The sequence below is a fragment of the Gymnodraco acuticeps genome, unplaced genomic scaffold (genome assembly GCF_902827175.1).
Source record: "Gymnodraco acuticeps unplaced genomic scaffold, fGymAcu1.1, whole genome shotgun sequence".
Classification (NCBI taxonomy): domain Eukaryota; kingdom Metazoa; phylum Chordata; class Actinopteri; order Perciformes; family Bathydraconidae; genus Gymnodraco; species Gymnodraco acuticeps.
Genome location: NW_022990206.1, coordinates 918,508 through 942,722, shown reverse-complemented (window position 1 = coordinate 942,722; position 24,215 = coordinate 918,508). Strand labels below are relative to the sequence as shown.

Genomic DNA, 24,215 nt, shown 5'->3' with positions numbered 1-24,215 from the left:
TGTGCCACGAGGTCGCTTTAATAATCTCCCCTGTGTGTGTGTGTGTGTGTGTTTGTGTGTGTATGTATGTGTGTGTGTGTGTGTGTGTGTGTGTGTGTGTGTGTGTGTGTGTGTGTGTGTGTGTGTGTGTGTGTGTGTGTGTGGGTGTTGAGGTTAGGTTGGACCATGGGAAAGTGGCATACCTGAGCGGATTACAGTGATCCCAAAGGACACTTTTACGTGGGACAATATTCAAGTAAATTCAAGTTCATCGCCATTTTTTAACACCTCCGGCAACTCTGTTTTTCTTGGTTTAAAAGTAGACTGTGAGTTTGTTAGTTTAGAGCATACCTTATAGGCCTGCACTTGAATGTGTGTGTGTGTGTGTCTGTGTGTATAGCCCCCCACCCCAATGTGAATGGTTTGTTTTTGATCTAGCAGGGATCACTCTAGTTGCCCTGTCTGGTTTCAACTTACACTGGTAAATTACACCCAATCACTGAAATTACATCCCAAAGACTCTGTTTGTGTGTGTGTGTGTGTGTGTGTGTGTGTGTGTGTGTGTGTGTGTGTGTGTGTGTGTGTGTGTGTGTGTGTGTGCGTGTGCGTGCGAGCGAGCGTGTGTGTCTGTGTGCGTCTCCTCAGTGTTGACGTCATCTCACTGGGATGTACTGGATGTCAGGTTTGATTAGGCCGAATGTAGTCCAACTGTTATTTTGTATTTTCCTCATTTAGGGGAAGTAAAATGGAAATGCAGCTGTTTAGTGTATGTGTGTGTGTCTGTAGTCAGGCATCTGCACAAATGTATGTGTGTGTGTTAGTGCTCCGCAGAAATGTCTGTGTTGTTTGTGGTAGGGAGTGCGTAAGAGTGGTTGTCAGCTGGTTAAATGTAAAGCGTGCAGAGTGAAGCTGATAAGCAAAGTCTCTGTTTTATTCGAGCAGCTACGGTAAGGGAAGCTTGATGGGACAAAACTCGGACAGAAAAGCTGTAGTCTGCCAATTAGCGCACCAGTTATTGTTGGACCAGGATTATGGCAATAACTGCATTTGGCCTATCGTGGTGTGTGTGTGTGTGTGTAGATTTTAAACAATCTTCTTTTGGGACTTACTCCTTTCTTTATTACTCTTCTGGCACCTGCAATGTTCTCTTTCTGCGTAGTTTTTCAGCATTTTGGAAATGTAAACACTTCTAAAATACATCCAGATGTTACCAGCTGTGCTCCGCCACCACAAACACTGGGCAGGGACAGTGTGTGTGTGTGTACGTGTCTGTGTGTGTTTGTGTGTGTGTGTCAAAGACTCCTTTCCTAACTATTCAATTACAGACAGACAAAATGATTGCCGGATTTTGTTGTATATATCTGCTTCTTTGTCTGAGTGTGTGCAGGTTTTCAGAGAGAGTGTGTGTGTGTAGTGTGTGTGCTGAATAAGACTATTGTAGCCGTTAAAAGCTGCTGCAGACTTACATTGGCTGAATCAAAGGCGGTATTACATTTGGAAAAGTCAGAACTGATGCAGTGTGACAAAGACCGTGATTTCATAAAAACATTGACCTTATGTACGCCCCATTATCTCTCCTTCTGTTTCCTTCCCTTCCCTCTCGCTCCTATGGACACACACATTCACATAAAGCAAGACTAGCGCTTTTACAGCAAAGCTCCATTAGGATTTGTCATTTCAAGAGATTGGACTGAGTTCAACCACTCTGTGTAGCCGAAGTTGAAAAGGGTCTAATTGTGAGGTGAATGGTGTTAATGTTTGTTTACGAAATGCCCTTTCATACATACTCTCACAATACCTTCTAGGATTCTAATTAGCAGGTGTGTTCCCTACCTCTTATAATGATATTATTACTGATATTATTCTCCATTTCATTTTCACACATACTCCCCTACACACACAAACACACACACTTTTCAACAGGTGAACAGTTTACATGTAAGGCTCATGCTGTTTTAGTCGTTTCAGCATACTGTATTTGTGTGTGTGTGGTGTGTGTGGTGTGTGAACGTGTATTTGTTTATGCACTGTGGCCATGCTTAAACCCAGCTCCTTGGGGAGTAATTACAGAAGAGCTTTTCTGGCCATTTTCTCTCATTAGTGTGAATATGGAGAAAAATCGCACAACCTCAGTTAGTATCCGTGCACACAAAACACACTGAGACTTTGTGCAAGGCAGAAGTCCAGTGCTAGGGCTGATGCTATGACTTAAGTCTGGAGGTACGTGGTCCACTTCTTTTCCCACAAGTCTATTTCAGCCCGTTCTCCTCTGTCTACATACATGCCATGGGTTTGTGCGTGTTTGTGTGCGTTTCTCTGGTTCGACATAGAGCATCTGGACTTAGAGACTCAGTCCTTCAATTCAAACTGCAGGTTGTTTGTTTGGGTTCGCCCTTACAAACACACCATTAGGCCAGAGGACTATTCCAGGCTCTGGCCTCAGTTTAGCTCAGGCCTGCTGCCTGGCTCACTGGAGGTCCCTGCAGGCAAACCTCAGTCCTACCAGAACCCAGGAAGATCCGAACCACAGCGCACCGCCCAGCCACCACAGTGAAACTCTAGCCTACTTCAACCCTGCTCGCAGCACGGCAAGCCTTAATGTCAGCTTTAGGGTTTTAGTGCGTGTGTCCTGTAGCTCGTCTTCTCTGTTTGAAAAGTGAACCCATCATGATGCAACAAGTCCACCTTTTCTGCAAACAAACAGGTACGGACAAGAAGAGGGCCCAAGTCTTTTTGACTCACAATCCCAGCCACTGAAGAAGGATTTGGGAATGATAGATGAAAAGAAGGGAAAAGAAAGAGAGTCAGAGGCAGCAGGGAGAGAAAGAAAACAACAAAGGTAGTTCGGACAAAAGCAGTATTGTATCATTGAAATTACTTGTGAGTTGAAAGCCTTAAAAGTCCTCCCCAGAGCCAGGTCATAAAGCCCAGAGTCGAGGTTTGGCAGCCGAGGCCAGAGCCAGACAGCCCTGGCAGTCGAGTCCAGAGAGCTTCCAGTAACAGGAGAAGTAAAAATTAATTTGCCGTGAAAAAGGTAAACAATCGGAAATGACAAATATGCAGGTTTTTTCCACCGCTTTTTTCATCTCTTGATATTTTCACTGTTATTAAAGAAGACAAATGCAGGGGCGAGGAGAATGACTAGTCAGGAGTCATGTGGTGAGGGATCCCAGCAACGTTTAGGGGGAGGGTGAGAGGAGGGAATTGTTTTTCTTCTCCCTTTTCCACTACCTGAAACAGTCAAGCTGGACTTTTTACAGTTGGCAAACACATAAACTCCATATTAGTATGGGTGTTGTGAACATGCCCACATGAGTACAAGTTAGCACTCCTGATTAAAGAGGCGGAGGTCAAAACAACCACGTGGATGGAGAAACGATTGAGGGGTGGTGGTATGACAGAGAGACAGAAAGAGGAGGGAAGGGGGGGGTGAATCCTTTGGGGCATGTTTGGTGGTTAGGGGCCCTTGGAGGCCCCAGCGGAGACCTCCATTAGCGGAACGATCCAAGCCTGGGGGAGCCCGTATGGTGACGGCCCTGCGAGGCAGGGGCCAGTCTGTTTAGCAGCAGTTTGTCTGCATTGCTCATAACATTGATCCAGTGTTGAGCTGCAGAAATAGGAAGCTCTTTGCTGCTGAATAGGCCGAGCAGCAATGTATTGATAAGGCAGAGTGGACCAGTGGAGGCCCGGTGCACCCTGTTGGTCACTTGGTTAAGACAGACAGATCTTGTTCAATACACACACCCCACGGCTGCCTTATGGTATGTTAAGTCCATCTGTGCATATGTCCGCGTGAGCGCTGTTGCACATCTATACGTGCAACGATTTGTGTCTTACAGGATCTAATCCTCTTTGCTTTCTCCACTCGTCTTTCTCAGATGAACAGATCTGCTGTGACTGGCTGGGAAAAATAATGAAAGGGGGAAAAAAGAACAAGCGAGAAAACAAACATGTTTCCCAGGCCCCAATTAGGCACCTTTATTGCCCCTAGATATGCACTCCCACCCTCCTCACTCCCCCTGCTCGCTCTCTGAAGTCTGCTCACACAAAATGCTTCACTGAGAGTGCTTAAGCATCAGCAACAAAAATAGGTGGCAAGGGGACTCAGCAACAGCAGAGGGAGGCACTGATGGAGAGGGGGAAGTGCCACTTTTGTCCATCAGTGTATCATCTTAAATCTGTGTTTTTCTGTTAGATAAGTGTGTTTGTGTTCTAGCAGCTCCTCGCGTCTTTGAATGCCGGCCGCACTGTCGGAGATGTGTGTTTTGTGGTTATTGTGTTTGTACAACATTGGTTGTTGAACGCTCACAAACAAAACAGTGCCGTTTGAACTGTGCAGAAGCCATCAATTCTTAATGAGATAATGACATGCTAACATACTCCCAGCAGCAGCTCTGTTTACAGATGAAGACAAACCACAAACAAGACACAGACATGCTGAGCGCTTTAGTTTCCTCCTCCTATGCTCTTCATTCTCGCTACTTTCCCCCCTCTCCTCTAATGTTGCTGTGACTTTGTGCGTTGGCCAAAACTCAGCAAGAATAACAGGTGGGGAACATCTTGATGGTGTGTGTGTGTTAAATGTGTCTGTCTGACAGACACACACATACGCAGTAATGAGTCAGGCGCTATATTGTGGCTGCAGACCAGATTACCTAATAAGAGAAGAATGTTGTCCATGGCATCCAGAGTTTTCCACTGGAATCACACATTCATCCAGCCTGTTTCCTGCCCCGGGGTCTTCCTCTCGGCATGAACACAAGAGGAGAGGGAACCCTCTGTCTCCCTCTCGCCATTGTCCCTGTTCCCCCCTCATCGGCACATCCTTTTTCTCATCATTTTCAACACTCTTCTTTTCCCCTCCATCACTCAGGATCAGTTAATGTGGGCTATTGGAGCCCTTTCTTCTCTTTCTCTCTGTTAGATTGTGCTGGTCTGGTTCTGGAGTGACACAAGCACATGACTCACAAAGTGAGTCAGACCAATTCAGGCTTATTGCTGAGGAAATGGTGCTGGATTAGGAGGAGAGATGTCTTTCGCGGACTGGTACAGGAAAACACACACACTTGTTCACACACATACAGCTGAGTAAGAAAAAAAAACATCTGCGGTTCGCTGAATCTCCAAATTAATGGAACTCTTAGTCTGGCTGTGGAGCAACTTTAAACAAACCAAGACAGAAGTTTAAAAATTCACATTCAAATACTTTAACCTTGAAATCTCCCCACCAGCTCCCTCTTTTTTTCATCTGTTAAATGTTTGAGTGTTTGATAGTTTGAGGTCTATAGCAGAACCCGCCCGGGAATTAATGTCATTCATATGCCCTGCGGAAATTACTTTTGAAATGCATATAATCTAAAACATGCAAATGAGGCTGACTTTGTGCACCCTGTTTAATATGAATTATCATTTTCTGAATACCTATTATTACTGCGTACATTTCTCCAATTATATTGTTCTTTTTTTGTCACTTTTGCATAAGGACGCTCATGTGCACATGAGAAACAGCAGAAACGCGTGCACACGCACTCGCTCGGTCACATGCTTATGCGTGAAGCGGCACACACTCACACACACAGCAGAATGTCTTTGTGATGGGTGTATTTTAATGAGGAGTAATAAGGATGGTAATGACCCAGTCCACTTCTCTCTCTCACTCTCACTCTCGGTCTTTGTTACTCTCTCTCTCCCCCTCTGCCTGGCACACAGCTGTTAGTTTACATGAAGCCAATGGGAAGAGTAAGATGCATCTCATTTAAAGAAGAACAAAATCTAATTCTGCCTTTCGTAGATTCTGCACAAATGTACCAGTCAAAAAGTCCTTAAACAGCAAATGAAAAAAAACAAGGCTGGGAATACAAGTGTTGCTCACCCAGTTTTCATTAGCTGGCTTAAATATTGATGCGTTCTAAAAGTGAACAGTGCATGTTTAGTTTATCTCTTTCAGTGATAGAGCACTGTTATTAATGTCCTTGTCCAAGAGGCAGACGTCTTTTTCCTCTTTTCTCCTAAATTGAAATGAAGGCATCCCTTTTTCAAACGAAATACTCTATTAATTTATTTATACTGCGCCATAAATTATTCTATTAATATTAGCATGTTCCAAATTAGTATGACTTCTCTCAATGTTCCTTCTACTTCTATTAATTAGCCTGCTTGTCACTATAACAAAGATTTTTTCTTTCTCTGATAAATTATAAAGGAGACATTTTTTAATACAATGAGAACCGCCTGAGAAATTATTAATATTTTACTTTTGGCCTGTAAGACATAAGTAGGGAGAAAAGAGCAAGAAGAACAGAAAACTAACAATTGCATGGAATACATTATATACTGGCATTGGTGTGCAACAGTGTTGATTTTTATTTAGCTTTCTTGAAATAAAAAACGTGTGTGTGTATGTCTGTGCGGACCCATACTGAATGCTCAGGGATATCATCTTGTTTTAGCACTTTTGGATAGGATGTGAATTAATTACCTCTGTATAACAGCTTGGACCAAGTTCAAAAGTACTAAAATTCAATTAATTTGAAAAGTGGACATGCTATCATTTTCTCTGCATGTCTCCTTTAAAGTCTGGCCTGTTTTTACTGTGGACTTATTCAATTATATTTGATTAAACTCGCTCTGATCCAATCTATTAATTAACTAGGAAATGCAAAGTGCCCGACTTGAAAGCCGATGTATAAAATTATATGTCCACTTTGATATTTATTTATTTATATTTTATATACCACATTTTATTTTAATCCATTGTAACCCTTTATTATTGTAAGGCGCTGTGGCTCATTTTCAGGTAATATTAAATCTATTTGCTTTATCTTCCATTTAATGCAACATTTGATCATAAATGTAATTTTGTCTCACTTACAGGCGAATACAAGTAACCTCTTCAGAAAAAATACTTCCCTCTTTCAAAATGTTGTCTTTTCACACACAATAAAAAAATGATCCCTCGTAATTAAAGTTAGTAAGTTAGTAATTTATATGCTGAAGGTGGAGAATATCAGTTTCTGGAATGGAGCAATTACTTGTTTGAATAGTAAGTTATTTTTATATGAACTGAAGGTTAGTCCACTTTTATATAGGGCTGAACATTCATGTATTCTATCAGACTAGAGAAGGCTAAAATAGAATTGTGTTTTCTGCCTGTGCGTTTATGAATTCTTGTCACTCATGTCAACCTGTTCTTTGGTACATGGTGGACCGAGGGTCAAACAGATCAAATTCAGCACACACCTTTCTCACGACACGCAAATACGAAAATTAAATCTCAATGTACTTAAATCATAGTTTAATATTTCACCTTCATGTCATTTGTCAATTTCCCATACTGACACCTTTTCAGCTGTGTCTCTCAAAATGTCTCTTCTTCTCCCTTTCTCTCTCTCTCCCCCCCCACTCACAGTGAAGGTCATTCTAATAAAGAGCTCTCGTAGGACAGAGCTGCTAATTGCTCCGCGACGCTCTAGCTGGTTTCAGATCCAAATAAAGGCACGTCGCTCTTTTTCCAAGCTCTTCTGCTTCCTGCCCTAACCCCCCCCCCCCTCCCCCCCTCTCTTCACCTCTGTTCCACCGTGTTAAATACAATCTGAGTATTAGCCGTGTGGACTGTCATAACCTGACCTCAGCCTCCATTACCTCTCCGGACAGAGGGGAGAGATGAAGGGGAAAAGGGGGATTTTTCATCCTCATGATCACAGGATGATATCCAATGGACACACGGGAACACGCACATGCGCAAGCTTTTCCTCTTTAGGAATGTACAACCCGTGATTTTAGGCTCAGATAAATGAGGTGTGCATGAAGTCCGCTCCTTCTACAAATATTTGTGTGTGCGGTATGATCGTATGTGTGTGTATCTTTGTGTCTGTCTCCAGTATTTCGAACAGACAGCAGTCTGCAAGCTGGTAAATCACTTACTGCACTCTAAAGGAAGGGTCGAGGTGAAGGCAGGAGTGTATGTTTGCCCCGGTCATACACACATACGAAGCGATCTCATCGGTGCGGAATGTGCTGTGTGTTTACCTATGGCTCCAGAACCCACCTGACCGAGGGAGGCTAATCTTTATGGGCTCTGTAAACAGGGACTTTGTCTTCAGAGAACTGCAGGCGGGACAGCAGACACACAATTCACACATGGACGCGCACACCGACATACACTACAAAGAAGAAAGGGGGGAAAGAACATATATGGCAGGTTACATACTGTACAGCAGAAAAGCACAGAGGCTACGTGCACACACCAACACTCACTTAAATGCTCAGACGGACCCAATGCCATATGGCAGACAGAAGTATAGAAGAATTCCCCATGTTTATATAGCTAGGGATTTTCTTATCATCTGCAATGTGAGCCCCTCTCTTCTTCTCTCCACTGCCTAACAACAGCACTGGCTTCTTCCTTAGCCAGCTGCACAGCATGCTGGAGGTCAGCCTACAGGCCAGTGCTGCTAGCTCCTCTCTCTGGGTGGACGCTGCTCTTTGAAGCCAGCCAGCAAGCGAGCCAGCCAGTAGTAGATATTGGCCCACATCTTACCGACTATCTGTCTGTGGGATAATGGAGTTCACCTGTTAGCACTGGAGCAGGGCCAGGGCAGCCGCAGACAGCTAGCATTAGCCCTTTGCTGTTAGCCAACCTGTTAGCGCTGGCCTGCTGCCAGAGTAGCCTGGAGCAGTGCTGTTAGCGGCTAGCGTTAGCTCTGTGTGGAAGCACAACCTGGCTGCTCTGCTCTGATATCCTGCTGCAAATATGTCCTGCATGTAGCAAAGGCCAGCTGCTGAGGAAAGAACCAAACTTGGACAGGGTGGTGATGGAAAAATGATTTGCAGTTTTATGTGTGCACTCTCTTGTGTGAGAATACGTGTGTGTTACTTCTTTAGCTTTCGCCTGACCTCATTCTCTTTTATTGAAGTCAGCTCAGAAATGCCACGCAGATATCCCTCCTATCCGCTCTTCCTCTCTTTCTGGCATTCTTTACAGGAGTGTAGAGAATAATTGGCTCAGAGAAGAACACACAATTATTCAAAAATGTATTTAGAATGCATTTAAAGCAACCAAAGTGTTGCTATCTCAAGTAATAAAAAGGAGTATGTAAGAACTAGTATCTGAATAGGAAATTGCGTATTTAGTAAGAACCATAACAGTGGAAAAATCCTTTATCAGCAGCTGTATTGCAGCAACACAACTGAAGCATATTTGCATATTTACTTGTTTTTTAAAGTAATAATTCATTGAAATGCGTTAGGTGTGATGCTGTTCTTAAAATCAACATGTCTTAACCATGGTCTTAACACGCACAAGGTAGCCTCATTAGTTAGATATTTGAATATCTGCTTCCTTGGAAAGATAAATAGGAAAGTGCTTAAAGGTCCCATGTCATGCTTTTCCGGTTATTACCCGTCCCCTTGTGTGTTATGAAGGTTTGTATGCATGTAAACGGTGTGCAGAGTAAAAACCCTCAATGTACACCTTGTAGCGAGTAAAACTCTAACACAGAAAATACCTCCCCAAAACGCCTCGTTGGAGATACGTCATTGTCCATTGTTTACTTCCTGGGTATCGTGACATAGGAATGGCCAGTAGCCGCGCCCAGAGCTATGACGCGATTCATGCGGTACCCGGAACCAAATGGACCAATCCGTGGAGCCGTTACGTCCGCGGAGCCGTTACGTTAAGCACCCGCTGATTGGTCCAAATTGACCAATCCACGGACTTCCTCACACACTCAGTGCAGGCAGCTCTGCTGATTTCTCCTCCCTGGCTGCAGGCTGATAACAGACAGTTGGGATCGCGGCGAAATTCTCTCTGCAGACCCATTCTCACAGCGTTTATCAACCTTTTTCTTACTCAATATCAAGCCACACTTATTGTTGTTACTTCGGCTGTGACTTTGTGTGTGCTCAGGATGAGTTTGGCTGTGTTTGGCTGTCGCTAAACAAGGAAACCACACCTCCACGGTGCTCAGCGCGATTCACAACGTCCCGACCAATCAGAGCACACTGTGCTCACAGGGCGGGTGGGGGCTGGAGCTATTGGAGCTACAACGAGAGTGAAATTCAGTGAATACACGTAGTTTACAGAGATGCTGTATGAGAAACCAATGTGAGTTTGGAAAATTGCACAATATAAATCTATTCTAGTAGACCTCAACAGTGGAATTATGATCAGTGGAAATAAGTAGCAGGATATGAGCTGCAGGGCTTTAGTGGAAACTCTGTCCTGAAACTATGATTGTTCAAGAACACCTTGTCTCTACAACAGTCACTACTCAGTGTTGACTTGTTTATTTTTTGCAACTCAATGTCTCACTGGGTGCCAAGATCATTTTGCGATAGCATTTCCTTTTGTTTCATGTTGTATCTCTCACGTGTGAACCTAGTGATTAATGGATACATAGGAGCCCAGACCTGATAGTTGGGTTTGTTCTTGGGTTTGGGGTTGAAGCAGATCCCCTCGAGGGCAGTATCACAGTTTATTTAGTGGCGCAGTCTTTGCCAGTTTGCATTGTGAGAAAGTGAGTACATGGGTGTGGAAGTGTTTACTAAATGAATATCTGTCTGTGTGTTCATATCTCTGTCAAAGCATTGAAATGTAACAGCTCACACCCTGGAGCTGCTCCACTGACAGTAAATAGGACATTTTATGGATACAATGACAGCAACCAGGGTCATATTTTTCATGGGTATTTATTAATTTGTGAATATCAGTTGTATTGAAATAAAGCACCTTTGGGTATGACAGCTTAACCAAATGTTTTATGAATCCACACAGCCACTCATTGTCAACAGAGGCTCCTCCAAATTATTTTTCCTGATTACAAAACAGGTTACTGCTCCAAATTCTCAGATTTCTGTCTCCGGCAAGAGTGTTTCTCTTGCTCACAAATATTGATTGAACTATCACAGATCATAGAAATAACCTATGTGGATTCTATTTCAGGGTGAAAACTTTAATGTTGAACTTGCCACTAGTTACCAGGCATAACCAGAGGGAGGAAGACAGCATGCAGGGACAAATAGAAAGGCAGATAATTCAAGAGTCAGATGAAAGTAGATAGATGATGGAGTGTAGATACTGGTACAGACAATTCTTTTTCCTTTTTCCTTACCCCCTCTCCCTCCACCCCTTACTCTCCCTCCCACCCTTATTCCCTCAGTTCTTTGCCTAATAAGCAGCGTTCCTGCGAACTGATGCAAGGCGAAGGAAACAGAACAGGCGTTCTGGGACTGCTGAAAATATTCCCACATGAGGCATAACATGATAAAGACTTATTATCTCACTAAGCTGCTGTAAACACAGATACACACATAAATACACACTGTACACAACGCTCTCTCACACACACATTCACAGAAAGTGAAAGTGGTCCGGCTTTACGGTTCTGACGAGCTGTGACCAGGAGGAATCTGACAGAGCCAATCCCTCCAACAAAGCCTGAGAGTCAGCCGCTGTGAGCCAGCTCACTGGGCATTTGTCTCTGCCTGTTTGAACTCCACACACCCAGAGCAGTGGGAAAGAGCAGGAGGGAGAGTTAAGTTCTGATTATTATTAGCGCACAATTTTCGGGAAACATCTGAACGAGCTTACGTGTTCAAACAGGATTCATCCCAGCTCCTCTTCACTCATCAATCATACACATAAACACATGCACCTAGCGTTGGCTGTGAGCTAATCCATTACAGTACAAAGGTAGGTGTCAGCCTCTAAGACAAACACACACACAGAGTCATCAGAAACATGTTGAGTCCCATTTCCCCTTCTTCCCTTCTCCATCCCAATTAAAAGGCAAAGGAGGCCTTTTATTTCCCTCTCCTCCAAACACATTCTTTATCTCTCTGATCTGCGCCCCTCCTTCCCTCCCTCGCTCGGTCCCCTCAGGGTAGTGGGAATGTCTCTTCCAACACACTCTCAGGTCAGGGGTTCAGCTGGAGGGGGTCTGAGCATGTAGAGAGAGCAAGGCCGAGGCACAGAAAGAGTGAGTGGCGGGTTGAGGCAGGCCTCTGCACGGGCAGCTCCTCTTCGCTGCCAGAAACACTTAAACTTAAAGCACTGTGTGTGTGTATCATAACCCTAATCAGAGACTTCATGCTAGATTTATGCCCCTGCCTTTTTCCCGACCTCCATTACACCAGCTTATATACACCCATTACAGGATATGACAGAGTACACACCCTTTAGACGAGCATACCACACTGGCTGTGTGTGTGAAAAAGAGGGCATGCGTTCACGTCTTCACACACTCCCCACTTTCCCATTAGGTCCTTGTCCACCTGCGAGCTCTATCTCTCTGTCCGTCTTTATCTCTCTTCCCTTCATTGCTAATAAGGTCAATGAGGAAGAGTAAGAAGCAGATGGGTGTACAGTACATTACAGCGCAGCACAGTGTGGGCTATAGCAGGCCGGTGATTCATGCTTAGTGAGACGTGTGATGATGCGAGGAGTTTCTACTGCAGTGCAAAGTCAGTGGAGTGTGCGGCGGGATCTGTTGATCACTCAGCACTATGGCTTGCTTCATAATATTACCTCAGGGAGCAGTTTGACCCAGCAGAGGTCTGAACGAAGGCGGGAGGAGATGGAAAGAAGGAGAATGAAGAGAGGAGGAAGTGTTAGGAAGAAGAATGAGGTTGGAGATTAAGTGACTAGCTTTAAATGTCACAATAACGCTCGACTTTGCAGTCTTAACTTCACAGGCGGATGGGTGCCAGGAGAGACACAGGAGAGAGTCAATGGGGAGGAAAAATGCCGCAGTGTGATTTGTGGTTGGGCTTTCAAATGGTGCTGCTTGTTAAGGAGAACTGGGGAAATCTGCCTGTAGCCACAATGTACTTTTAAAGGTTTAGTTCAACCAATTTTCTGTACAATTGACAAATCTCACCACTTTTTGGCACCCACCGTCTCCAAGGTCAAGAATAAACGTTCCACCTTGGAAGAACAAAAAATATTTGTACCCTCAAGCTATATTTATTTTAGATTGTATGGGTGTTGAGAAACCTGCTTCGGAAACACCTACCATTATGTCCAAACAATGACAGCAAAGACATTTTAGTTTTTTCAGAGAAAATGAGACTGAAAACCACTTGTGAGAGAATATATTTTTGGGGGGATTTGTTTTAACTGACCTTTTTACAAGCACAACCACCAGCCCATACACCTGCATACACTTGTATCGACCCCCCCCCCACACACACACACTCACACTCACACTCAGGTCCCTGTCCCTCAGCAAGCATCTGGCAGCATTCCATTAACAGAGCCACCAGCGCTCTTTCACACCTTCACCTGCTGTTAGGGAAAAAAAATAGGCCTATGCACACACATACACAGCACACACACACACACACACACACACACACACACACACACACACACACACACACACACACACACACACACACACACACACACACACACACACACACACACACACACACACACACAGCACACACACAGCACACACACAGCTCCACCTGTGCCTCAGAGGAAAAGAAAAGTTAGATTCTCTCATGAAATGCCTTTTATTGTTTCCCCAGAAGGCATGGGTTGTAGGCTTCTGAAACATACGCACATACACACAGACGGCGGGTACAATGCCTCGATGGCGTTTTGTGTATCCACCCCGGGTTGCTGAAATAAAAGCATTAGAACTTTCCCCTTAAAAACTATGCGCTTGTGTGTGTGTTAATTTCTAAAACTGGATGAGGCGGAAAGACGAGATTGAGCTTGTCATTAGGAGTTCACAGCCTGTGTGCTTGTGTGAAGGTTTGTTTTGTTTTGTGTTAGCAGCCTTGTGTGTGTTCTGCGCGCGTATGTGTGTGTCTCGGCGGCTCCTCTCTCCCACGCTCAGGCTCCTAACGATGGCAAATGCGCCGGTGTGTTTGCGAGGCGTTGTTTCTCAAAAAACAACAACACATCCAGGAACGGCTCGTTTTGTCGGGTTTTGTGAAAGGAACACGGTCTAATTAGAGAGGCCCTATGAAGGTGCATCAAACAGATCTTTCTCAAAGACCAACCTGCTCATGGCTCTCACACAGTGCACACATGCCACCTCTGATTATTGGAGAAATGTCTGTGTTATTTAACTATATAGCAGGGTATTAACAGCCTTGTCAGTTTAGATTTGCTGCACGTCTTATCCTAATCCTTGCGTTCGCTCCTAGACACACATTTACATGCAGACAAAAAAGTGTCTGCTTCAGGTGTTGCTTTGTGGCCACTTGGCCATGTTTGTGTGTGTTTGGTTCATGACCAAAAGCCCTTTTTAAAAAGTACACGTGCACACACTCGCGCACATAAGCACACACAATTCACTACCTCTGCGTGTGTTTACTTTAGTTTCCTGCCTTGTTTGTTCGCTCAGATGGGAGCAGGCTTTCTGCTCAAACTGCCCCAGTCACTTTTGTTCAATCTATGTGTTGTTTTGCCCCTCCACCCTTAACCCCCCTTTCTTCTTCTCTGTTCTCAGGTGCCAGTGATGATGGTGGAATCAGCCTCTGAGACCATTCGAACGGCACCGTCCAACCAAAACGGAGTCAGCAGCCAATCAGATGGAGGGGGAGGTAGAGAGGGCGGATCTAACGGAGACACCAATGGAGAGATCAGTGCAGTCGACCTACTGCACCTGCAACAGCAACAGGTGTGTGTGTGTGTTTGTACCTGCGTGTTTGTGCCTGCGTGTGCTTATGTGTACCTGTTATGCATGCATTTCAACTTTTGTTTACATATCTACCTGTACATACGTGCCTGCGAGAACTTGTTTTGCAACACCTCCCATTTGTGCAACTCGTACATATGTACTGTACGCTTGTATAGAACATTATGTACACACCAAGCTGTTACATAATGTACAGATGTCACAACACGTAGTCGGCCAGACTCCAGTAATAGTCAGGCTTGCATGAACAGTGTAAAGCTCTGACAGGTTGGCTTGTAGGTGCTTTAATTACCCACAGTTCATAATGTGCCAATTATTTCCAATGGGACACAGTCCACCATGATAAGTCATACACCAGGGTTCACACTGAGATATGTTACATGTAGCTGGTTGAGGAAATATTAGAGAACACACCTGAGGTTCCCTGTAGGTGAAAAATACATTTTGTGCTGTCAGTTTGCCCCATTTTAAAATAGAAATAGCCACACTCGATATAGGATGCTCAAGAAGTGTGTGTGGGAGAGTCTGTTTTATTTTTTCACTGATCCATGAAGTGCTGTTTGTGTGTGTTTGACACGTCAGCATGTAGTGTCTCCAGTAATGCTATTTGTCTTGCCTCCTGTGCGTCAGCCCCCCTCCACACACACACACACACACACACACTCACACACACACACACACACACACACACACACACACACACACACACACACACACACACACACACACACACACACACACTGGACACTGAATTTCCAAACTTCCTGGAACTTCTTGGATGAAATTCTACATTTTAATTTCTCATTCCCCAAAGATTCACATAACTATTTTATAATTGCAATCCAATTGACCCGAGCCTTTACACACAAACACACAAATAAGAGCTCAATATAAAATGTATTTCCTCATCCAAAGGTCTCCTCATTAGTCATTTGTTCATAACCACAAAAGAATGTCTGCAGAGTGTTGTCATCCAATGACGGAAACTCACTGATTCATATTTTCTGCCATTTGCTTCAAATGATGAAAAGATTAGGATAGAAGACATGTTCCTAGTTACTGCATTCACTGGCTGTATAAGCAAGTATGCAATATTAATCATTTCCTCTCGTTTTGTGTATGAATATTTGCGTGTGTGTGTTGTGACCGCCCATCACAGAGATTCAGTGATGTGAGTTCTTGGCTCTCCGACACCAGCTGAGTTTCAGGTTGAGGAAACCCAGGGGAAGAAAATCAGGGTTTCCTCCCTGCTGCTAAAATGATGCCCTCTAATTATAATGATGGAGCCTTAGGTGAATGAAGAACACTCAAGGCCCTTCACTCCTGTCCTGCTCTCCCTCCTCCTTCCCCTGACTGCATCCTCACCCTGCTTCCTCAGCAACCTTCATCCGAGGACACACACACACACAGCCACGCACAAATGCACATACATAAACACTAAACCTACAGCTCATACAAAGCGGGTCTTTATTCTCTCGGACGTGTCTCTGCTCTCTATGTTTTTGCACCTGTGTGTGTATATAAGTGTGTGTGTGTGTGTGCACGCTGGTATTTCCTCTCTTGAGCGGGCTACCGACCACAAACATACCTCCCTCTCTCTTTCCATCTTTTTCTCTTCCTCTCCCTCACTGTACTTCTTTTTCCCTCTGCGCTGTGGACCATGAAAGACAAGCACAACCTTTCCTCCAGATCCCAGCCCTCACCTCTCAAAAAATGTTACATCCACATATAATGTAGCAGTAAATAGCAATTTATTGTAGCTATTCTGTATTTAGAGCTTTCTGTTCAGCTCAATTTGGGCAGATTGAAAATATTTGAGTTGTCATGAGGCATGAGGGCGTGTCCTTCCTGTACTATGGATATTTTTTCTGTTTTACTTTTTGCTACTACAGCAAGTGTATGGCTGTTTTACTGTACAGTTCAGTGGTAAGTCAGTATATAATAAAAAGTTAGAATTTATGAGTGTAATCCTCAGCAACCTATATTTTCTCCTTCTTTTACATTTCCATGTTGGGAAGTTACTCTATATTTTTCTGTGTGTCCGTGCCACATCCCTTCAGTATTACCAGCCTTTAGTAGCCATCATGCACCTCTCCCTCACCCCTTGGATAAGATGGTGTTTCTGTGCCAGTGAGCACTGTTGAGTGGCTGCTCTGATGTAAAAACCAGCTGATTTTTATTTCTTTATTCATCAAGTTTTCTGATTTTGCTTGTTTTTTTTTCTCCATTCAAAAAACATTTAAATCTACTTCAAAAATTCACAGCCTTGAAAAAAAGTATTGAAATCTGTTACATTCAGTGGAATGCTGGTGATATTTCTTAAGTTGTATTGTAAATTAATATTTTATAATTTCTATTATACTGACCATTTCAGGTTTCAGAACTTATTTTGCTTTTTTTCTCGTACTGTTCGTACCCACAAACAATTTTTTTAACTTTCTTCATCCCTTATTCCATCGCACGACTAGTTGTGCTAGGTGACCATAGAGGCTGTCATTTTTTTAAGCTTGTGCCCACTAAAATCAATATTGTCTGACACAGACAGCTTCTATATACTGACACTGGTCACCTGACTAAATTGTATAAGAAACTGCTTCCTCGCTTCACCCTTAAAGTCTTAGATATACCTCCTCCTCTTCTTGTTCATTTCTCCTCCACGCTTGAGTCTCTCACCTGAAGGTGTACTGCAGACTAGTGTTGGTGCTTAAACACCATGCCAGTGCGCACTGGAGCAAAAAAGACACACACACAGAACTCCTGACAGCGCGGTCTTGTCAGAACACAAAGCCGTCTTTCCTTGGGCCCCTTGGGAACCTGAGAGAAATCACAGCCATCTCCAGCCATCAAACCACATCCACTGGCCCCTCTCTGTTTTTTGTTTCCTTTTTTCTAATTTTTTGTGTGTTTCCTCATAGATAGATATACAGATAGAAAGATACATATATAGATAGATAGATAGATGGATGGATAGATACATAAATAGATAGACAAATAGATAGATACATGAAGGTTACAGGTAGGTGGTCAGTGGACAAATGAGGTATTGAGGATATGGGACATACAGCCGGAGAAAACAGAGGTAAAAGGAGGGGCAAAGAGGCAGCATACTGGGTGGGTGGGGGGGTCGGGGGGCATTGGTGGGCTAGAGAGGAGGAATAGAGGGATGAGGGAGGGGTGTAACGCTGAGACGTGTCAGAAAAGGGCGCCTGGGCCTCCCTGTGGAATGTGGCCTGTCTGCCTCCCCAGAAAGAACAGAGCAGGAGAGAGGGAAGAGAGAGGGAATAAAGGGAAGAGGGGGCGAAGACCAGTTCTGCCCCATCATCGAGGGGAGAGGGGAGGGAGGGAGGGAAAACAAAGAGCGGAGTTATAGGGCGGCAGGAGGAAGGAGAGGTGGAAAAGTGAGAGTGCAGTGGAGAGTGTATGGCACTTTGTTGAGGTGCTGGGCACGGGTGTAGACATGAAATGATGCATAGCAGAGGAGAAATGTAAGCAGGATAAATCCTAACAAACCTCAAAGTGTGTCTGCGTGTGTGTGTGTGTGTGTGTGTGTGTGTGTGTGTGTGTGTGTGTGTGTGTGTGTGTGTGTGTGTGTGTGTGTGCATGTGTGTGTGTGTGTGTGTGTGTGTGTGTGTGGTGTGTGTGTGTGTGTGGGTGTGTGTGTGTGTGTGTGTGTGTGTGGAGGGTGCTCTGACGAGAACCAGGTGTCTTCAATTCTTTTCTTTTCTTTACCTCTCTCATCCCCCCTGACTTTTTTTTGATTTTGCAAATGTGAGTCCGCACTGAGCTCCACCACTTCCCCCCGTCCCTCCTTTCTGACCCATTTCATGTCTCCTACTTTTCCCTCGCCATCAATGAATCGCTTCTGGTGTTCCGGCAGCAGTAGTTGCGGCCCGTGATGTCGAGGAAGAGAGGTGGGGGAGGAAGGAGGGAGAAAAAGGGGGGGGACAATGACAAAAAGGTGCCGTTTCCTCTCAGGAGTGCGGTCCATCGGTCAGCTTAAAAAAGCCTGTTTTTTTTTCTACCATAACTCGCTCCTACAAGTATATATAAAGTGAGATTTTTCTAGCAGCGGCCTTCCTTCCCCAAGGGTTCAAAGAGAACATTTGCTGAGAAAAAGGCAGTTTAAGAAATTGGTTCGGAGCTTCGATCCCCAGTCCCATTTGTCATAATCTATTTTTCTCTCTAAAATGCACACACACATAATGGCAATCATTGTTTCTCCCCCTCTCTCATATGCACACAGGCAGTTACACACATGCACAGAGCTGATGTGAGTTAATGAAGGGTGTAATTAAGGAGCCACAGTGATGACTGGAGATCAGGGGGAACTGATACAGATCTCAGATATACACAAACACTGATGAAAGATAGCTGTTTTTTTTGTGTGCGCACACATGTGCAAAAGCGTGCATTTGGGTTTGATGGCGGGAGTGCTCTGCGGACAGATGTGTGAGATTGCTTTGCGCATTAACAGACGATGAGAGATGCTGGAGGATTCAGATAACGTATGGCTTCCTGTTAGATTGGCTAGACTCAGTAATTATGGCCCGTATGGAGGGAGTTGGGGAGGTTTTTCAGACGCATGCGATTCTATAGCTCCGGCTGCTCGGCCATTGCTGAATTATGGGAGGTGAATTTTGGTCACTGGGACAGTTATGTCCTGTTTGACCTCCAGCTCTCAACCAGAGTTCACTTTCAGGTCAGGAGTGCAGAGGAGAGTGAGGTGAAGGGGTGGCTATAAGAGAGGAGGAAAAGGTGAAAGAAAAACAATTCAGATGAATTTGTCAGCGCAGTGGGATTTAATTTAATTACATTATGTTCGTGCATCTGCATGACATGTGTGTCTGCGTGTCATTTTTGTGTCTGTATGTCCGTCTGTGTGTGTGTTGGTCGTGTGCGCGGGCCAGTAAATCAGTGCCAGGCCTCTCTCTGAGTGCTGTCACCTCCTAAAAGCTTTCCCTTGGTCTGGGCCAGGCCTTCCTCTTTATGTCTGGGGTCAGTGTAGTTCACAGGTCACCAGAGGTCATGCTGAGACAGAGGAGGGGCCAGTTTGGTTGCCTAGCATTACAGAACACCCACTGCTGTAACCGCGGCGATACAAAGAAACCTATAGAACACCAACTTCCTCTAAGAGTCTTAATAGCACCAGCAGGTCCCTTTATCCGTCTTCTTTGACGTTTACTTCCCTTTTTTTATGTGCTGACGATCTCTCTTCATATGAATCTGCTTCTACAGTTTCAATGTATAGATTTTGGGACATCTTTCATTCTCTAAATTGGGGTTTGCACTTTAACATATACACGTTTGTATTCCTGCACTCCAGACACGTAAACACACCTGCAAATATCATGGTCAGTAATGTATTGTTAAGGACTCCTCTTCCTCATATTTCCTACTGGGTTGCGTTAAGACGAATTTCCCAGATGCTGAGATATTGTATTTATGAGCATCCCTGCAAATATATTTTTTCCAGCCAAGCTGTTGGATTTTCAGAATCAGTTGTGTGTGACTATTGGAGTATCATTATTGATGTCATTTCAGTTCCTTTCCTTTTGTATTAGCTCTTAGACCGCCACAAATACATTCAAGCTCTAATGAAAGAGTAAATGTATTGACATTACGGCAGTTTCTGAAATAGTCACACTGAATTGAGGGAAACTGTCAAATCTACTTAATAATAAAGGTTATCGTCTGAGGTCCTCTGAAGAACCATGCTACAAGGCTACAAGTCTTGTGAGTAAAAAGCAGACGGACAGTAGACATGGTCCACCAGGCCAGATCAGCCGCATGGACATACTATAGTCACGGTTGGTTGACCCAACCAGCGAGAAGCTGAGAGACAAGAATGGACAGATACCGGCAAAAGGAGGATGTGTTTGTGTTTGTGTGCTGTGTGTATCTTCTCTCTGTTGTGGAGACTGAGTAATACACACAACCCCGGGCACCTGAAGGGGTTAGGTTGGGTTTGGTTGCCATGGGAGTATTTCAAAGCACTTAACACTGGGCAGGCCTTGCTGTGCTGGCAGGTAAATAACACATACATGTATACACACACATGAGCAGGGACGGACACTCTTCACGGAGAAGTTCCTGAGGGTGAAAAAGTCGATTGTTGACTCTCACTCTTCAGAAGGGATCGCCATGGTGACCGAGGCCTTTTTAAGAGGTCATAGGTCAGCGAGCAATGCTGCATGACCTCATTACTGCTTCTGGTCAGTGACACTACGGTGTGACTGTGTGTGTGGATGCCTGTTCACATTGGTCTTCAGCTTTCCCAATCAAAAAGCAACAGCCGTAATTGGTTTTAATTGACGTGGGCTCCGATGCAGTGTTTCAGAGTTCACTAGGGGCAAGGCACTCAAAAAAAGAGAGCATTAGTTTACAACCCCCACCCACACAGGCTGAGAAATGCTCATATCTTGGTCCTATAGTGTCCTCTCTTTTCTTAAAAGTCTGTACTCCTTTATTCCCCCACTCTGGACTCGCACAAAGTGATGGACACCGAGAGGGGGAGCAGAGAAAGTAGGGAGTAAAGACAAAATGTGCAACGCTTACAAGGCTGCTTGGCAAGTAGTTACCCTGGAAACAGTCGAGAGCCCGTCGGTGCACACAATGAACGCACACATATACACACCACGCACACAATAGCTGCAGAGGCCTAAAGTGTTGCTAATTAGCTAGTCTGCGCTGGTTCTTTGTGAGAGCCATTTTAAAGGAGAGATTAGAGTCAACAGGGAGGAGGAGAGGAATGTAGCTCTTCTCTCTCTTTGCTTTCTTCTTGAGCTCTGGGACAGTGTGTGACGGGCTTTTTTTCCACCTGACAGACAGAATGAATTTGTGTTTTTGTGAGTTTTCCTTAACTAAAAACTTCTTGAAAATAAAGTGCATTCATTTTGAGATGTAGTCAGTTGGGCCTCTAATTAAGAAAATGATAAAAGGTCAAATCAGAAAACTCCTGGATGTGTTATATTTGCTCACCCAAATATATTAATATATAAAAACGTAATTAGGAACTTGCTGAAATTAGTCTGTTATAAATGCTGCTCTGAATGAACGCTCATTCAGTGACAGATTTCCCAAAAAATAAATCTGTTTTGTATAACAGTTAACACACAGTTTTCATTGCTTTATAATTAGTACAAGACAGGTTATACCCTGTTTTAACTCTATTATCTTAACCAATTATTAGAAGCTACAATAGAGAAAACAAGAAGTGTACAGTAGGTTAAAATAATAATAATAATATATTTTTTAATGAAAAGTAGCAATGTAAATGTTGTACTTCCAAATAAGTGGTTGAGGTTAATTAAATAAATTGATCATGGGTAGTTTAAATAACAACACTTCTTAATTCTCTTTGTACTTGTCCTAATGGACTCATAACAGTTGTCTAGCTAGCAGAGTAAATACTTTCTTACATTTTTGAAAGCAAGTGAAAAAATTATGATGGTGAGTCAAAGATACCCAGGTCAGCAACTTTTTTTTTAATAGAAAGGGAATTATTTTGGGCTTTGAGGTATTTTAAATGACAAAATGTGCCTTTTCACATCTGGTTGTATTGACCCTTTTACTAAATCACACACACACACACACACACACACACACACACACACACACACACACACACACACACACACACACACACACACACACACACACACACACACACACACACACACACACACACACACACACACACACACATACACACACACTTCCCCATTTCCCCTTTCTGGAACACACCCCTGCTTCTCATTTGGGGAAGTTAAAGATTTTGTTCTTGTTTAGAAGTTATGGTACAGCAGCCGGTCTTTGTTGCTCCTGCCCACTTCCGCTGTTTATATGCGTGTGTGTGTGTGTGTGTGTGTGTGTGTGTGTGTGTGTGTGTGTGTGTGTGGTAATGGTGGGGTGCAAGGGTGGGTCCATCTCCATCGCCACAACCAGGTGTAAAAAACCCTCTGAACCAAAAACATGAAAGAGAGTTTTATTTCCATCTAAGCGGGCAGGCAGGCTAATACTTTTACAGGCCACTGACTAGGAGTGTGCTTTTCTGTTTAACCAATAGGCGTCTGTGTGTGTACATTAGTCTTCATGTGTGTATGCGTGTGCACATGGCAGACAGTCTCTGTTTGTGTATGTGTTTTCCCTCTGTCTCCTGAGCTGAGTCTTGGCAGTGTCTTGCATGTGTTATTAGTTTGATTTTGATTTTTTTTTGTGGATATTAATAATAACAGTTAAACGGTTTCCATATGTGAGGCCTGGTTGCCAGGCTAGTGCTATCCCCATCATGGACTGGTCTCGCTCAGTCTAGCCTCTCAGGAGTGACTCTCGCTGGGCAGGAGAAGCAGTTAAAGCTCTGGAAGTCACACAAACACTTAAATGTTCCCACCTTCCCAAGAGCATGAGCAAACTACTTAACTGTCCCACTTTATACCAGATAAGAGCTAAATATTATAAGGTACACTGTGTGTTTATGTGAGTGCGTGTGTGTCAGTGTGTGTGTGTGTGTGTGTGTGTGTGTGTGTGTGTTTTCCGTTATGGGCTGGGTCTGTCTGGAGTGAGACCTTTCTCTCTTGCCAAACGAGCTGTGTTGAAAACCGCAGGGAAACTGCATATGTGTATATAATATATGACGTGTATTTGTGTGTGTGCGTGTGTGTGTGGGGAAGGAAACTGCTGTAGAGCTATTTGCCATCAATTAGCCGCCTCGACTGAGATGAGGCCTACAGTACAGAGGGAGCTGCTTTTATATTCTCAGGAAGGGAGTTCCTTTCTCTTTCTGTCCCTGCTCAACTCATCATTATCTTTAATTGTCTCTTTATGCCCTTTTCCCTTCACTTAACACAGAAAAGCTGACAACATCTCCTTAGGAGGAGAGGTAGATTTATTTCTGTGTGTGTGTGTTCAAGATGTGTGCGTATGATGATGAATTGTGTAATGATATAGAGCAGCTCCTTTTTATGACTGTGCGTATACCCCTGTGAATCAATAGAAACATTAGATGAGTGTAAGGACATAGTTGAAGGGGAGAGGTTTTCTCGTTTCACGAAACAGTTTAGAACTGAAGAGAACCATCTGGAAAACGGCAGGGTCCCCATCGTTTAGAACAGGTCCCTTTTGTGAAAAATAGGATGTGAAAAAAAATCTAAAATAGGCCAGGGTTTTCAAACATTACGGCATATTTTGAAGTTCTTTTGGAGTTTGTGAGTTTTTATTGCGTTGGCTCTTGAATGCGGTCTTTCCTCTATTTAATGGTCAGTCTGGGCCCAGAGAAGCTTGCTTCAGCCGTTTTAAAACCTCAGCTCTCGAACGGTGCCTTTATATTGCGGAAATATTACATTAAATAGCTGAACGGGATTGCGGCTGGCTGGTGTTTCTGAAGGTGTCCCAGATAGTTCCAGCTAAACAGATTGAGGTACTCAGTGCCATTTAAGCACAGTTATATTGGTGGACAAATGGTTTGAAGTCAACGTTGCTATGAGCGAAAACAAATGGCAGGAAAGCTGTTGAAGGGAGGCCGGAAAGACCTGATTAATACCAGAAAAAGAGAAGGAGTACGTGAGGAAGAGTCAAGGGAAAGGG

At 43.9% G+C, this 24,215-nt stretch overlaps 1 protein-coding gene across 3 annotated transcripts in view; it reads left to right on the top strand.

Moving 5' to 3' along the window:
• Positions 1-24,215, top strand: part of foxp4 (forkhead box P4) — a 92,521-nt gene that overhangs the window by 18,926 nt on the left and 49,380 nt on the right. For all 3 annotated transcript variants that reach the window (XM_034218271.1, XM_034218270.1, XM_034218272.1), the window contains exon 2: positions 14,445-14,615. In XM_034218271.1, coding sequence (XP_034074162.1) covers positions 14,454-14,615 — 162 coding nt within the window. In that variant the 5' untranslated portion in view covers positions 14,445-14,453. The remainder of the gene's footprint in view (positions 1-14,444; positions 14,616-24,215) is intronic.